The 17,556-nt window shown below is 49.0% G+C and overlaps 1 protein-coding gene and 1 long non-coding RNA gene across 2 annotated transcripts; one reads left to right on the top strand and one right to left on the bottom strand.

The window, feature by feature from the left end:
* Positions 1-2,407: 2,407 nt before the first annotated feature.
* Positions 2,408-15,715, bottom strand: TMEM192 (transmembrane protein 192). Its single transcript, XM_038559149.1, has 4 exons — positions 15,582-15,715; positions 8,824-8,970; positions 2,846-3,110; positions 2,408-2,583 (listed from the first exon to the last, which is right to left on the bottom strand). Exons 1-4 carry the CDS (start codon positions 15,606-15,608, stop codon positions 2,423-2,425), a joined length of 600 nt encoding a protein of 199 aa, XP_038415077.1. The 5' UTR covers positions 15,609-15,715; the 3' UTR covers positions 2,408-2,422.
* Positions 10,988-13,319, top strand: LOC119868350. Its single transcript, XR_005370965.1, has 4 exons — positions 10,988-11,162; positions 11,565-11,721; positions 12,504-12,697; positions 12,809-13,319. It is a non-coding gene; the product is annotated as an uncharacterized LOC119868350 (long non-coding RNA).
* Positions 15,716-17,556: the final 1,841 nt, after the last annotated feature.

Raw genomic sequence — 17,556 nt, forward strand, 5'->3', positions numbered from 1 at the left:
CGACAGCCCCACAGCAGAACCAGGCCACAGCCAGCTGCTGGCGGCCACCGCGGGTGTGGACACAGTGTGACCCCCCCACAGCGGGTGGGCATCAGGACGGGGCTGGTCACCCCAGGACACCGCCCCAGCCGCAGCCACGACGGTGCCAGGGCCCAGGCCCCGCGACTCTCAGATGCGAGGCCCAGACCCCGGGCGAGTGGAATCTCGGGGCGCATGGCCCCAGGTCCCTGATTCCCCGGGTCCTGGTCTGAGCGACATGAACGTGACACCATCTGGGGCTGAAGTCGGGGTCCAGTTGCTCGGTGACACGAGGGGTCCCGGGAGCTAGACCTCGGGCCTCGGGGACCCCAGCTCCAGGGTGGCCCGACACCCAGCTTCCCCGCTCACAAGGCATCGAGGCCTTTAAGGTAAAAAGGCGTTTCTGCTGTGCCCTTTGTGGGAGGAAAGGTTCCAGCGGCACCTGCTGGCCGCGGCCTAGTCGAGCTCCCCCGGGGCGGGGAAGGGGAGCCAGGCTCCAAGATGCTCCCTCCTCTGCTGCAGCCGACCCCGCGGCCCCCACTGACAGCGCCCGGCCTTGAGCAGCCTGCCCCAAGCAGATGTATTAACAGCGCACAGAGAAAAATAAACATTAAATTCCATAGAGCCGTTTTTCTGGGGGGGGGGGGGATTAATTTTGATTTCCAATCTGGTTTCAAAACGTCTGTTTATTCTGGACTCAAACCAAAAAAGAGGGTCTTTTAAAAAGGTAGAGATTTCTAGCACCACGGCAAAAATACCCGAAGAAGCTCAATGTAATTCCATCCAGCCTGTAAAATGTCTGTGACAACAGGGGACACCTCGGGGGGCTCGGTCAGTTACATGTCTGCCTGCCGCGGGCTCAGCTCAGGATCCCGGGGTCCTGGATCGCAGCCCTGCGTGCGGCCCCCTGCTCATCAGGGGACTCTGCTTCTCCCCCTCCCCACGCCCCTGCTCGAGCTCTTTCTCACTCACTCTTCCTCAAATGAGCAAAATCTTCAAAAGTAAAAATAAAGGAAACGTTTGCAACGATGAACAAAAGAGGCACGAATGCAGCTAAGTCCCATATGGACTTTCTGATCTCGCCTTCATAAAGTTTTTCAAGTTTTCCATTTTGCATAATGCACCTTATTTTCTAACAGGCTCTGTCACCACAAGAAAAAATACAGCATCTCATGAAAGTGAAGCAATTACGTCCTCTTACCCTACAAGTACCAAAGAGCAGCAGCTCTGCAGCTTCTCGTGATGAAGCAGGCTGCTCCCGTGGAAAGGGCACGGGAGTCCGCGTTAGACACAGGGAGATACGCGTGATGTGGGGACCAAAACGGAAGAAAAATGATTTAAATTTCCTTACTACTTACAGCCCATTGACAAGTCCTTGACACAGGCAGAGTGACCTCCCTCTAGGGACGCAGCTGCCTCGATGTTAATACTTTGCTGGCGGTGACGGGTAGTCTTAGCCCGACGCCCAGGGGCCTGTAAGCGACTTTAACAGGAAGGTTCCTTAGGAGACTCCCTTAGGCTCTGGCCTCCAAGACAGATGCTGGCTACCGTCCCCCAAGCACGTGGCCTGCCGATATGCATCTGAGGGTCTCATGACCGAGTTTTTACTAAACAGCAATAAATGACCTTTCTTCTTCTTCTTTTTTTTTTTTTAAGATTTTACTTATTTATTCATGAGAGACCCAGAGAGAGAGGCAGAGACACAGGCAGGGGGAGAAGCAGGCTCCATGCAGGGAGCCTGATGCGGTACTCGATCCTGGGACCCTGGGGTCACGCCCTGAGCTGAAGGCAGAGGCTCAAACCGCTGAGCCAGCCAGGTGTCCAATAAAAGACCTTTCCTAACAATAGCCAGCCCCCTCAGGATCCTGGAAACCCGGCTTCCAAGATTCTTCAGAGACTTCCGCTCTCCCTAACCCCTCCAACCCGAACGTACATAATGCCCATGGGTCCTGTCCCCCACTGCTTTAATAAAACCACCTTTTTGCACCAAAGATGTCTCAAGAATTCTCAGCCGTCAGCTCTGAACCCTAACGTCTTTCCTACATCACACGGACCCCGTGTTCATAATGATGGGGGGCAGGTGGCAGACAATGCCACCCCAAAATATGCTTTTTTCCGCAAAAGGATTATTTTAAGCTGATTATTTTAAGCAGGTGAAGCTCTGAAAGCTGAGTAGAAGTGAAAAGATCTCTTTTGTAAGAGACATTGATGGGGGAAAACTACATTTTGTAAGCATGTCCCCCCTCTCTGTACCGGGGAGAGAAGGAGGACTTTAAATTTCTAGAAACTATTACCGACTGAGAATGCAGTAATCTGCACAACAATCTTACCCCTGTGGACAGTGCTTTTCCTGGCAGCCTCGCAAAACTCCTCCAACCTCCCCACCCGCCACCGTCTCCACTCTTTAACTGGAGGTGGTGTTTAAGGTGGTGACTTGGCCCATTTTGGAGAGTTGCTCAGTCTTCTTGGTTCTCTCCCATGCGCAGGCTAGTAAACTCCTGGTCGTTTTCCTCTTGTGATACTGTCTTTTATTACAGTGTCTTTTATTATCAGCCAAAAATCTACCTAGAAGGATAGAGGTACATTCTTTTCCCTCCCCTCCCCTATGATCACAAGCACAGATGTCAACGGAAAATTAAGACTAAATATATTTATTAAAAAAGCTTCAAGACATTAAGGTGATCCGAATTTTAGTGGCCACAACACACATCATTCTCACAAAACTGAGAGCATATATTTGATTATAAAGTCAACCGTCACGTTTGCTTTCTGCTGGAATTTCTGCCGCGCAAGCAAGCCACAGACAGACAAGCTGAGCCAGACTCACCAGTGGAGTGGATCAGCAGCGTGAGTCCTTTCAGGTGCCTGGTCGACAGGTAGATCATGGTGTAGCCCCGGTTTCTCACTTTGTTGTGGTGATACTGGATGTAGCGCTCAAGAAGGAAATGCAGGATCCACAAGATAACCTTCCCAAGGATTATGACTGTCTGAACTTTCAGTGGGTTGGTATAGTTTCCTGGGCACTTGTCCTCAATTGGATTAGGGTAAGAACAAAGTATACCTGTTAAAAATGCTAAAATGACAAATACAACCTGTGGAAAGGAAAGCAGTCGGATTAAAATTCAATAATTGGAATTAAGAAATGATTATCACCATCCCAGCACATACTCACATACTCCTATCTATGACTTTTGCTATCCTATTTTTATAAATGAATTTTATTTTATTTATTTTAAAAAGATTTTATTTATTTATTCATGAGAGACTCAGAGAGAGAGAGAGAGAGAGAGGCAGAGACACAGGCAGAGGGAGAAGCAGGCTCCATGCAGGGAGCCCGACGTGGGACTCGGTCCCAGGTCTCCAGGATCATGCCCTGGGCCGAAGGCAGCGCTAAACCGTTGAGCCACGCGGGCTGCCCTATAAATGAATTTTAAAACAACTTCTTCTTAAAACCATTTTACAAACGTTTTAAACAAAATTTGGAGAAAAATTTGCAGAAATTTTGGAAACAAATCATAAATAAGAAAAGCTACCCCCGGGCAGCCCCAGTGGCTCAGCGGTTTAGCGCCACCTTCAGCCCAGGGCATGATCCTAGAGTCCTGCATCGGGTTCCCTACATGGAGCTTGCTTCTCCCTCTGCCTGTGTCTCTGCCTCTCTCTCTCTGTTTCTCATGAATAAATAAATAAAATCTTTAAAAAAAGAAAAGCTACCCCCAAACCCATCAAATAGTTCATGTTACACAATTTCTTTCCCACTTCTCTTTTATTGAAAAGAGTAAAAACAGTTAATTTAGTGCATCAAAGGTAATTAAAATCAGGGTTTAAAAAGCTTTACTTCTAGTTTCAGTTTTAAGAGAACAAAAATAGCTATCCAATTAGATTGACAAAAATTTGAGATCGGTGTCAAAATAGAGGCAAATGGACTTTCTCATATATTGCTGACTGGTCTGGGAATAGATGTGGAAAAAGAATTTGGAAGCAGCTTGACACAGTACTACTGTCCTAAGGACTCGACCCATTAGAAGTAAAACCATCAGGACAGAGGGTTCTATGGCTACAAATATTTACTGCAATATTCTCTGTATTTGCAAAAAACTGCAAAGTGCCCAAGGATGCGTGTTCATCCACAGCAGGATGCTTCATAAATTAAGATACATCTACTCCTACAGCAGAATGTTTTTCAGCTATGAAAGAATTTACTAAGTTTCCCTGTATTAATTTGGATGGATGTCTGTATGTTGAGATTAAAAAAAAAAAGTTGTCGAGTAGTAGTTCAAGGTGTGGTGCACACACCAGCACAATCGGCATCACAGGGGACTCGTCAAAAATGCAAATTCTCAGATCCCACCCCAACCAGCAGAATCAAAATCTCTGGGAGCATCCGCCAAACAATCTAGTTTAACAAGCTTGCCAGGGAATCTGTCACATGCTCAGGTTTGGGAAACCCCACTGCAGAGTAATAAATACTGTATTATCCACCTGGGGGTGGGTGGAAGAAATGGGAGAAATCCTTACATATGTGCTAATCTGTGTGTATTTAGGTAGTCTCCATGCCCAGCGCAGAGCCCCATCAACACGAGGCTGAACACAGGACCCTGAGATCAAGACCTGAGCTGCGATCAAGAGTTGGTCACTTAACCAACGGAGCTACCCAGGCAGCCCGTCTTTTGGTATATATTTGTATGATTTTTTTAAAAAAAGCAGTAAGATACATTCATTTATTAACTCAGGGAGAAAGACTAAAGTAGCGAAAAGGGAAGATAGGATTTTATCTTTGTTTGCTTTGGTAATGTTTTACTTGTTACAATAAGGAAGTTTTTTGGGGCAGTTTCCATAATTTGGCAGTTACAGATAATGCTTCTATAAATATTGGGGTGCTTGTTATCCCTTTGAATTAGTGTTTTTGTATTCTTTGGGTAAATCCCCAGCAGTGCAACTGCTGGGTCATAGGGCAGCTCTATTTTTAACTTCTTGAGAAATCTCCAGTTTTCCGGAGCGGCTGCACCAGTTCCCATTCCCACCAACGTTGTAAGAGGGTTCCCTTTCTCCGCATCCTCTCCAACACCTGCTGTTTTCTTGTGTTGTTGATTTTAGCCAATCTGACAGGTGTGAGGTGGTATCTCATTGTGGTTTTGATCTGCATATCCCAGACGATCAGTGACGTTGAGCATCTTTTCACCTGTCTGTTGGCCGGCCGTGTGTGTGTCTTCTTTGGAGAAATGTCTGTTTGTGTCCTCTGCCCATTTCTTGATTGGGTTATTTGTTTTTTGGGTGTTTGAGATGTATAAGTTCTTATTATATTTTGTATACTAACCCTTAATTGGGTATGTCACATTTACAAACATCTTCTTCCATCCCATAGGTTGTCTTTTAGTTTTGTTGATTATTTCCTTTGCTGTGCAGAAGCTTTTTTTTTTTTTTAAGATTTTATTTATTTATTCATGAGAGACACAGAGAGAGAGGCAGAAACACAGGCAGAGGGAAAAGCAGGCTCCCTGCAGGGAGTCTGATGTGGGACTCGAACCCAGGATCCTGGGATCACGTCCTGAGCTGAAGGCAGATGCTCAACCACTGAGCCACCCAGGCGTCCCCAAAAGCTTTTTATTTTGATGTAGTCTCAATATATATATATGTTTTTGCTTTTATGTTTCTGGCCTCAGGAGACATATCTAGAAAAGTGTTGCTATGGTCGATGTCAGAGAAATTGTCTGTGCTCTTTTCTAGGAGGTCTATCGTTTCTGGGCTCACATTTAGGTCTTTAATCCATTTTGAGTCTATTTTTGTGTATGGTGTAAGAAAGTGGTCCAGTTTCATTCTTTTGCGCAGAGCTGACCAGTTTTCCCAACATCATGTGTTGAAGAGACTGTCTTTTCCCCATTGAATATTCTTTCCTGTTTTGTCAAAGATTAATTGATCATATAATTCATTTCTTGGCTCTCTATTCCGTTCCACTGATCTATGTGTCTATTTTTGTGCCAGTACCATACTGTTTTGGTCACCACAGCTTTGTAATAGAACTTGAAGTCTGAGTTGTGATGCCTCCAACTTTGTTTTTCCTTTTCAAGGCTACCCTGGCTCTTTGGGGGTCTTTTGTGGCTCCATACAAATTTTAGGATTGTTTGTTCTAGCTCTGTGAAAAATGCTGCGGGTGTTCTGATAGGGATTGCATTAAATATGTAGATTGTTTGGGGTAGTACAGACATTTTAACAATATTTGTTCTTCCAATCCATGAGCATGGAATGCCTCTCCATTTCTCCATGGCATTTTCAATTTCTCATCAGTGTTTTATAGTTTTCAGAGTATAAGTTTTTCATCTCTTTGGTTAGGTTTATTCCTGGGTATCTTATGGTTTGTGGTGCAATTGTAAATGGGATAGATTCCTTGATTTCTCTTTCTGCTGCTCCACTATTGGTGTATAGAAATGCAACAGATTTCTGCACATTGATTTTGTATCCTGTGACTACTGAATTCGTTTATCACTTTTAGCAGTTTTCTGGTGGAGTCTTTCAGGTTTTCTACATATAGTATCATGTCATGTGCAAAATAAAAGTTTGACTTCTTCCTTGCCAATCTGGATGCCTTTTATTTCTTTTTGTTGTCTGACTGCTGAGGCTAAGACTTCATTAGTATTAGCTAGTATTACATTAAATAGAAGTGGTGAGAGTGGACATCCCTGTCTCGTTTTTGACTGTAAAGAAGCTTAGTTTTTTTCCCCATTTAGGATGTTAGCTGTGGGTTTTTCATAGATGGACTCTACTATGTTGAGGTATGTTCCTTCTAAACTGATTTTGTTGAGGATTTTTATCATGAATGGATGTTGTACTTTGTCAAATGTTTTTTTTTTTCTGTATCTATTGAAATGATTATGTGGTTCTCATCCTTTTAAAAAAATTAATGTGATGTATCATGATTTGCAAATATTGGACCATCCTTGCAACCCAGGAATAAATCCCTCAATTGTGGTGAATGATATAATGTATTGTTGGATTTGGTTTGCTAGTATTTTGTTGGGGATTTTTGCATCTACGTTCATCAGAGGTATTGGCCTGTAGCTCTCTTTTTTGGTGGTGTCTTTATCTGCTTTTGGTGTCTGGGTAATGCTGGTATTTTTTCTTGTTTTTTTTTTTTAACACAAGATTTTCTTAGTCCTAAAATTAGGGCAATTAATCCCATAGTATCATAGACAAGCAGTTTAATATAAAAAAGTTTTTCAAAATGATATGTGTGCATGTTTGTGTGTGTGTATGTTCGGGGAATATATACACAAAGAGTGTGTTGCACAAATTAAAGAGTATGTTATAAAAAAAAGGAAGAAAAAAACAGGCCACAATCCAGGGACCAGGAGGCCACATCTGCACATGGTGGCACCAGGAAGGAAGTGCTTCAGTTGCTAATCTGGGGATCAGGAAGCCATAGCAGAAGCATACCACACTTAATAGATCTGCACAGGGAAGAAGGATGCACCTCTCTCCTCAGGGTATTCAGCTCTGAGTACAAGTCTACACAGTGTGTGTCACTGGAACAGCATCTGAACAAGTCAATGAGCCACATTCATTCTCCTCATAAACACTTGGGATTGCTAAGAATTTGCCCTCTTGATTTTTCACATTGTAGCAAAGAACACATCCTCTAGTGCTTCAGATCTCAACAACCAAAATGGAGATAATTAACAGACTAGATGCAGAGCCATCAATAAGCCTACAAGACCATTTGCACATACAGGGTTTTTTGTTTTTCTCTCTAGGAGTTTCTTTTTGTGTCTATGTGATTACCTACTAGTTACCTACTAGTTGCAATACATGTGTTTTTAAAAATCCCCAGATATTTGGGGCACCAGGGTGGCTTACTTGGTTGGGCATCCCACTCTTGATTTCGCTTAGGTCATGGTCTCAGGGTTGTGGGGTCAAGCCCCGTTTTGGGCTACATGCTGAGCATGGAGTCTGCTTAGGAGTCTCTCTTTCCCTCTCTCTCTGCCTGCCTCCCCACCATTCATGCTCTCTTCCCAAGGAAAAAAACAAAAACAAAAACCCCAGACATCTGTAATTTTATCATTGCTTAAAATATGGGGCAACACTACTTATTGTTCTGCTGCAACCTGATATCCCTGCTTAACATTACTTCCTAAGTGTAGATAAATTGATAAATTTCTGTGTCAACATAGATTTATCTACATCTTTTTTTTAATAACTGAAAAAGTAATATATGCATGTGGTTAAAAAAAACCTTCAAAAAAAAAAAAAAACCTTCAAATAGTACAAAATGCAAATACTAAAATATATCAGGTGCCTTCTACAAGGCCCTCAGTCCTCCACCTCAGTAGCAACTAGTGTTAAAAGGATCTTGCGAATGGTTCTAGAAATTTTCTGTTTATATATGGGAATATACGTGCACACCAGCCCTCTCAATTATCTTTTAAAACGTGCAAATAGGAACGTTCTGTGCACACTGCCGTAAATCTGTGTTTGTAGACACTCAACAATGTAAGTGTGAAGGCTAGTCTAATTAATATATACACGTCCACCCTGTTTCTTTTTCAAATGTTGCAGAGCGCTCCTTCATATGGATGGGTCATACAAAGTGTCCTCTGAATGGTGATAGTTGCAATATCTTGATATTACAGACAACATGATTAAAACATTCTTACACATATGCAAATATATCTATAAATTCTTTGAAGTAGAAAGATAAGTAAAAAAGGATGCACATTTTAAATGTTGCAGATGTAGCCAAGCTGCCCTCTGAAGAGCGTATATATATTTAAGAACATCACCTCTGTATGGATTACTTCATCCCAGTCAACTTACATGTATTAATAAGAGAAGATTTGCTATGATGACCGTAGGAAGAGGATGGAATCTGGGTCTAAAATGAGCATGTAATGAATGATGTGGGAGATGGTGGGTATCCAGAAGGGGGTCATCTTCAATACTCTGGGTGAGATCCAAGGAACCCTGCGGTACAGAAAAACAGAAGCAAAATATAATCACCACTTTCTAGATTACGTTTCCAAGACAAATCTACTAAACTATAAAGCTTTAAAAACCATTACACAAGTTAGAGGCAAGAAAAATATGCTCCCTATTTAAAGCCCAATTTAAAAATATCATAAACTTGTATATAACTACTAAATGTAAATTGGTGAAAACAAGTATTCAAATGGGTAGAGGAAATCTTACTTCAATATCTTCAAATGAGCTAATACATCACGAGATCAAACAAACCATTTTTCTTTAAGTCCTAAAAACTTAGATATTGATTTATCTAACAGTACTTACATTATTGATGAAATAATTACCTGTTGTTGCGATTCTTAAACTACATCTTTATGTTCCACAAAATTTTGGAAAGTTGCTGGAGGCTTTATTGGACTTTCAGTTATGATAGAAATATTTTATTTATTTTAGTTTTAGAAAAGATTTTATTTAGTTATTTAATGGAGAAAGAGAGAGAGAAAGAGAGTCACATAAGCGGGTGGAGTGGCAGGCAGAGGGGTTGGGAGAAGCAGGTTCCTCCTGGAGGAGGGAGCCCAACATGGGGCTAATCCCAGGACCCCAGGATCATGACCTGAGCCGAAGGCAGACGCCTCACCGACTGAGCCACCTGGGCGCCCTAGAGAAATACCTTAGAGAAGGAAACAGATCGCCCTCATAGATCCTTGGGAGACTTCAGTTTATAGATAGCCGATTCTCAAAGAAAACAACTAGCTGCAAAGTCACTGAGGTAGCTGATGGGTTGAGCTGCAACCCAAAAATTCAGTTTGTCTTATTTAAAGGTAATGTCCAGGCAAGAATAGTACTAACAGGTCTCTGGTGCATACAACAATCTCTTAATCTCAGAGCCTTGCTGAAAACTATTATATATAAGGTACCATAAGATGAAAAAAATAATATAAAACCGAATCCTTGTCCAAAAGATTACATTTTCATTGGGGAGGCTACGGATAAAGGCATACAGGATGAAATAATGTACGTGAGCTAATTGGGCTGAAATAAGGTGGAAATAGAGATTTCATCGGAAGAAGGGAAGCCTGAGAAGAGCATCTGCAAACAGAGGATACGGCTCCTTGGAAAGGGTAGAATGGGACACACGTTCTGTGGTTGGCTTCTGGACACCACAGTACAAAGATGAAAATAATCATCTGGAGCCTGGGGCGCCTGGGTGGTCCAGTCCGTTAAGCGGCTGCCTTGGGCTCAGGTCATAACCCCGGGGTCCTGAGATCGAGTCCAGCATCGGGCTCCCTGCTCAGCAGAGAGTCTGCTCCTTCCTCTGCCTCTGCCCCTCCCCTGACTCATGCGCTCTTTCGCGCGCTCTCTCTCTCTCTCACTCATCCTCTCTCAAATAAATAAAATTAAAAAAAATAATAATCCAGATCCTAACTCAGGGCTGAGGCAGGAGTCTCAATTTCCAAACTCAGGCATCTAACGCTGCAATTTATTTTTCATTCCGAGGCTACACAGCTTCCTGCTTGGTCTGCCCTAACCTGCGGCACGATTCTGATTATTTGTGCTCTTTTCCAGAGGCCTCCGCCTCCAGCTCCTGCTCAGCCAGCAGGCGCCCAGCGTGCACCGGGCTCCCTCGGCTGACGTCTGGGCCTCCTCCCCGCGCCCCGGGCCACCTCACGGCGCCCTGGGTGGCGGGGAGCTCCTGGTGGCCGCAGCTCGGGTCCTCCCGCACTTTGCGCTCACTCCCCCCACGCTGTCCCGGCCAGCTGCCTGCCCACCTGCCGCCCCGGCCGACGCCACCAGACCCACAGCCCCGGCCTGTCCTCGTCACCCCCCAACGGCGAGGGGGGCTGGCACCCAGGGAGCATCTGAGGAGAGACTGTTTCAAACCCATCTGCGCTGCGTTCCTGACCCAGTTAGGAGCCCAGTTAGGGTCGCGGTGGGGGGGCTCTGCAGGAGGGGTTCTCGGGGAGCCTGGGGGGGGACCAGGGCCCGGCAGGAAGTGCATGCTTAAGGCACGCTCCCAGGGCTCTAACTGCTCCCAGGGCTCTAACCGCCGGGCCCTACCGCTTCTCCTCTCCTCGCGCTGAGCCCGGTCCCTTCACCTCTCTCTGTGGGTCTCCCCCCTCGGAAAACAGAGCTCTAAGGGCGCCTGCACCCCCACTTTGGCGCGGAGAGGACAGGAGACGGTGTGCCTGGCGGTAAGGCCTCTGCGGGCTGCACGGCCCCCCGCCCCGGCCAGGCCCGCATCCCCCTGGCCTTGCCCCCCCCCCCAGTCTCCAGACCCGAGCCAGCTCTAGCTGCGCTCACGTCTCCTAAAACCAACATTCACGTCTCTCTCCCCCAACCCGGAGTCCCTCCCGGTCACCCTCAGACCCGAGTGGGACTGCCAGTCTGGCTCTCGCCTCACAAGCCCTTCCCAGCTCCTGCCGGGACCCCGTCCCACCCCACCCCCTCATCTCCCCCCATCTCCCCGCTCGGTTCCCAGGCCCCACAGGCCCCCGAGGCCCGGGCCTGCCTTCCTTGGCCCCCGTCAGTCCGTCTTAGCAAAACCCCCGCTTCTCCCTGCTCCCGCGCTTCCTACTGCCCGTTTGGTCCAGCAGGTGCCTTCCCCGTCCCCAGGGCGCACTGGGCCCACCTCGGATCTGCCGCACGGGTTTTTACCCTTCTGAACACGTGGAAGGGTCCTAAGAGCGTGTTAAGGCTCCTGCTTGCTGCTTCTAGCACGTTCTTTCCCGGTCAGTTTCAACGGACCTCCAGGTCAGACTTCCCTGCCTTTTGCAACGCTTGACGATTTTTTCCAACTGTATTGAAACAGAGTCGACGCTGGGGATCCCTGGGTGGCTCGGCGGTTAGGCGCCACCTGCGGCCCAGGGCGCCACGGGCACGCGGGACTTCCCGACCGGTCTGCGGGCTGGGCCGCCTTGTGTTCCCCTCAGTGCTCCTGAGCTTTTCCTCCTCCGAACGCAGCTCAGTGACTGGGAAACACTGACGTTCTCGGTCTTGCTTTTAAGATTTGTGATGAGGCGAGGCCTTTGCCAGGATTCCGCCCGCGAGGCAGCCCCGCGTGAGCCCCCGACGCCCCGAGCGCCCGAGCTTTCGGTCTGACCGAGGCCTCGCCCGACGCCGGCCCTGCGTGGGCACCAAGCGCCACTCTCTCCAATCATCCCAGGAGGCTCTTTTCCAGGCCACGGGGGGCATCCTCACGGGCACGTACCAAGCAGGCCTCTGCGGGGCCCTGAGGGGGACTCTACGCATTTCAGGTCCCCCCTGTGCACCTCTCTCCTACCACCACGTGAACTCTGGCTGCCTCAGTGTCCCCAGACTGTCGGCCCCATCTCCACAGCTCAGAGAGCCAGCCAACCCCTGCCGGGCGCCCTCGCCCTTCCCGGCCTGCACTCTCCCACGGGGGCCAGCTGGGGCGGTCGCACGAGCCACTCTGGGTCCCTCCTCTCGGACAGCACTGTCCCTCACTGCCTGACTCTCACCATCTCAAAAAGTGTTGTTTCATATACCACATACAGTTTTTTTGGTCATTTCAGGCAGAAGGAAGAATCCAATCCCCGGTGGAAGAGCGCGCTTCACGAGGGCAGAGGCTCTGTACTGCATATTCTCCGTACCTTTAGCACCCACCACAGTAGGTGCTCAATACGTGTGTGCGGCGAACGAGAGGCTGTCCAACTTCTCGAACCCTTGGGGCCTGAGAACTTAAACACAGCTAGCCTGGAAACTAACGGTTAGACTAGCGTCCACGTATCTCCCACTGACCTCCCTTTGAGGCACCTCCTCCCCTAGCATAAATGAGCTTTCTGGAGCACCCCACAAATATCGTCTCTTATTTTTTCAGAATCCAGCTCATCTTTCAAGACTTCTCCATAAAACCTGTCCTGCTGGGGCGCCTCAGTGACTCAGCTGGTTAAGCGTCTGACTCTTGGTTTCCACTCAGGTCATGATCTCAAGGTCGAGATCAAACCCCACACTGGGCTCCATGTGGGTGCTGGGCCTGCTTAAGATTCTCCTCTCCCTCAAAAACAAAACCAAAACCAACCTGTCCTGCCAAATGTTTCCTTTCCACTATAAAACTGTTATAAAATGTACTGCTCATAATAATAATTTGGAGTGTTTCTTACGCTGTCTTGTATTACATCCTTTTTAACGTATGTAGCTTTTGTCTTACCTGCCTACACCGAGGAGGTTGGGGACTATGATATAGTTTCTTCTCTATGTCACTTATTAGATGTTCAGTAAACACCCTGTATTTGGTGGCTATACCCAATACTCTGTGGATTCTACAGGAAATGTTGTAACCTGACCAAAAACAACTCATCACTCTCAGACGGCAACCCACCATCTCCATGTGAAAGGTAAAGCGAAGACAATTCCTGAAACCAAATAATGTCTTCCCTTACACTATTAATAACTACATCTTGAGCTGTACAAAATATCTGTTTTGCCCACGTGGATCTCTTTCCTCTTCTTTTGTGACCATAACTCGATTTCCTCGGGGGATCCACTGTCTACCTCTGCATTAAGTCTCAATGGGAACATCCTTCAGTACCTTTCACCCTCCTTGGCCCAGGTGGAGCTTCTGGCTCCTGGTGGAACCTAAGAGCGCTGGGCCATCCATTGTTTCTGTGAGCAACATATCAAAGGGAGAGCGCGGTGGGGCAGGTTCATTCCACGGCAGACTCTGAAGGAGTCTTAGATCCTGCAGCCACCCTTGTTTGGAGTCGGCACTTTCAGAGGCCTACGTGTTCATTCCCCCTGGATCATTTCAAAGAAATTCCTTTCTTCTTTAAAGTGGGCAGAGTTGGTTTCACAGCTTGCAAACAATGAACCTTAACTGAAAAGCCTTTACCTCTGTTAACTCTTTTAAGTGTCTAGGCCTACCGCACACACCATATTTTTAGCTTTTTACTGAATGGTAGGAATCATATCCACAAAGTTCCCAAAACAGGCAACCTGCTCGGATCTGAAGTGATTTAGGTGTGTAACCGTTTGGTGAAACAGATTTCTAGGATTGTACTCATCCTAAAGCTAAAAGCTACAGATCCAAGGACCTGGGGTAACTTAGCATCAACCAAGAACCATCTACTGCACACATTTTTCTAAGGGTCTCTCATTTTCCTCAGATTTTCTCCCATACATTGTCAGCTTATGAATCTCACCCTTAAAAATTCAGAAACAATGATTTTTTTTCTTTAAATGTAGATGAATGTCAAATGTACTTTCATGTCTTACAGTTAGTTTTCCATTTTCTCAACTGAAAAGAAAAATTCAGTTTTAGTTTTATCATTAAAAATTGTTTGGGGCAGCCCGGGGGTGGCTCAGCGGTTTAGCGCCGCCTTCAGCCCAGGGCGTGATCCTGGAGACCCGGGATGGAGTCCCACGTTGGGCTCCTGGTGCATGGAGCCTGCTTCTCCCTCTGCCTGTGTCTCTGTGCCTCTCTGTGTGTGTGTCTCATGAAAGGATAAATAAAATCTATTAAAAATAAAAAAATAAAAAAATAGTTTTGATTCCTAGTTAAGAGACTTTTTAAAAAAGATTTATCTATTTAAGAGAGAGAGCACGTGCCCCTGCAAGGGGAGAGTAGGAGCAGGGGCAAAGGAAGACTCCCCGCTGAGCAGGGAGCCCCATGGGGGTCTTGACCCCCAAGACCCTGGGATCATGACCTGAGCTAAGGCAGGAGCCAAACCCACTGGGCCACCCAGGCGCCCCTGGTTAAGATACTTGAATATTTATGGTCGCTATTAATGAGAATCTAAGCTATTTAATGAGAATCTAAGCTCTTATAGGGCTGCAGCTGTTAGGTGCCCTGCCTGACACCCCTAAATCAGTGACAGGATCACAGTAATATTCCTATTAATGTATTAACCCAAATTAGTGCCTTAAGGTGATGTCAACTTTGCGTTTCTCAAGGGTAACAGTTTTATTACCTTACCTGTCAATGAGGCAACCAGTTAATGCTGGGTACAATGCCATGTTTCCTCTAAAAATGTTTTAATATACTTGGGCCAAGGTTTCGCTCGGTACTACGCAGACTGTACACCGGGCCTTTGTTTTGTCAGCAATCTGGCTTGGATCCACCAGGTAGGGCGGCTTAAAACTCCTTTCACGCCTATCACGCTGGCGTTCAAGTCATCACCGCCCCGTTGTCTCCAGGGCGGGTTTCTGGGCAGTGGGGTCGGGGGTGGGGGGTGGGGGCTGGGGGGCAGCCGCAGGCCAGGACGCGCCGGAGAGGCCCCGCAGGACGCCCCCGCCCCCAGCGCCCCGGAGGGAGGAGGGAGGAGGGAGGAGGGAGGAGGGCGGAGGGCGGAGGGCGGAGGGCCGAGGGCCGGGCGCGCAGCGTGGGGCTCCCAGTTCCGGGGCCGAAGGCGCGCGGCACCGAGCTGGGCGCCCCGGGGACCCACGTCCGCGCACCCCCCGCCCCGCGCCCCCGCCGGCCTCCCGAGCGACCCGTCGCAGGACCCCGCGCCCCGGGCCCGCCCTGCGTGGGAAGCGCCGCCTCCGCTGCGGCCGCACCGGTGCAGGGCGGCTTCCCCCGCAGTCCCCGCCCCGCGCACCCAGCAGGGGAAGAAAGGGGTCCCGGGCCCAGCCTCCCTCCTCCTCCGCGCACTCACGTCCTCCATCCGGCCCCGCGCAGCCATTCCCGACCCCGCGGCCCAAGCCGGGCCCAGCCGGGCCTCTCCACCTGCGCGCGCGCCCTCCGCGGGGCACAGCGCCGCCTCCCGGGCCTCCGCGCCTCACTGCGGACACGCCCCGCCTGCTCCGGCCCCGGCCCCGGGCCCCGCCCCAGCCCCGCCCTCGCCCCGGGCCCCGCCCCCGGCCCCGCCCCCGTCCTGCCCCGAGCCCCACCCCCCAGTCCAGCCCCGCCCTGCTCCCCCAGCCCCGCTTCCAGCCCCGCCCCTTGCCCCTCGCCCCGCCCCCAGACCCAGTCCAGCCCCGCCCCCACCCCGCTTCCAGTCCCGCCCAGTCCCACCCCTTGCCCCTCGCCCCGTCTCCAGCCCCAGCCCCAGCCCCGCCCCCAGCCCCGCTTCCAGCCCCGCCCCCAGCCCCAGTCCAGCCCCGCCCCTTGCCCCTCGCCCCGCCTCCAGCCCCACCCCCAGCCCCGCCCCCACCCCGCCTCCAGCCCCGCTTCCAGTCCCACCCCCAGTCCAGCCCCCAGCCCCGAGCCCCTCCCCCAGCCCCGCCCCCAGCCCGGCTTCCAGCCCCGCCCCTAGTCCAGCCCCGAGCCCCTCCCCCTCCCCGCCCCAGCCCCGAGCCCCGCCCCGCCCCGCTAGCCCCGCCCCAGCCCCGCCCCCAGCCCCATCCCCGAGCCCCCGATTGGCCGAGGTGCGGGGGGCGTGTCCCGCCTTGAAACCCCCGCGGGGGCCGCGGCCGCGCCGACCTCAGGCTCCCGGGGCTCCCGCAGTCCCCGCCCCGCTCCGGGCCCGAGGCTCGCGCGGGAGGGTCGCGCCCCAAGTCCAAGAAGTTAACTCTTCTTGCCGCCACTTGCTTCTCTTTAAAACATTAACTCCTTCCGTCTTCCTTAGTTCCTGCCCGCGGGCACGGCCCCCGCCAAGGAGAACCCGCCGCGGAATCCCGCCGCTGCCCTCGCAGCTCGCACTGGGCCGCACCAACGCGAAACGAGGCCGTTCCGAGGTTTTAGGGCTTTTCTTTCTTTCTTAAGGAATAAGTAAAGCGGGGCTCCTGAGTGGCTCAGTGCGTTAGCGCTGCCCTCAGCCCGGGGCCTCCTCCTCTCTCTGTCTGTTAGGAATAAATAAATCTTAAAAAAAACCCAAAAACAAAAAAACCCCAGAATAAGTAAATAAAACAACTTTTCCCCGATGTAACCCCACTAGGGAGGCTACACACACTTCCACACTTTCTAAAGCTTATCTGTGCATTGTGTATGGAGTCATCCTGTTTATGCCACTGGTGAAATAAAAGTATTCAAATATCAGCCAAGGGAAAGATGATATAAGACCACCTGATCTTTAAAATCTCAGGAAATTATAAGATTTCCTGAGAGTTTATGAATTATTTTTTTTAATTTTATTTATTTATGAGAGACTCAGAGAGAGGCAGAGACACAGGCAGAGGGAGAAGCAGGCTCCATGCAGGGAGCCGGACGCGGGACTCGATCCCAGGACCCTGGGATCATGCCCTGGGCCTAAGGCGATGCTCAACTGCTGAGCCCCCGAGGTGTCCCTAATTCTTTTTTGAGCGCCTTCTTTTGGCATTCATTTTCCTTTCGTATTTTGTTTTGAGAAGTTTTAAACCTAGGGAGATGAAAGACTAGTACAGCGAAGATCCATGTGTCTCCCACATGGATTCATCAGTTGTTCCTATTATGCTGCAGTTGCTGTCTGTGCATCTGCACGTGCACGCAAGTGTTCACACACTTTTTTTTTAAGTGAGCCATTTGAAAGTAAGTACAGGACGTGATGAAACTTCATTTCAAATACTTCATTGACTGAAAATAAGGACATTTTTCTATTTAACACAGTATCATTATCATAACTAAGAAAGCCAATAGTTCTGTGTTTGCTAATAACCAATCCAGGGCAAAAATTTTTCAAAATTTCCCCAAAATACCACTTTAATTTTTTAATC

This window comes from Canis lupus, chromosome 15 (genome assembly GCF_011100685.1).
Source record: "Canis lupus familiaris isolate Mischka breed German Shepherd chromosome 15, alternate assembly UU_Cfam_GSD_1.0, whole genome shotgun sequence".
Classification (NCBI taxonomy): Eukaryota; Metazoa; Chordata; class Mammalia; order Carnivora; family Canidae; genus Canis; species Canis lupus.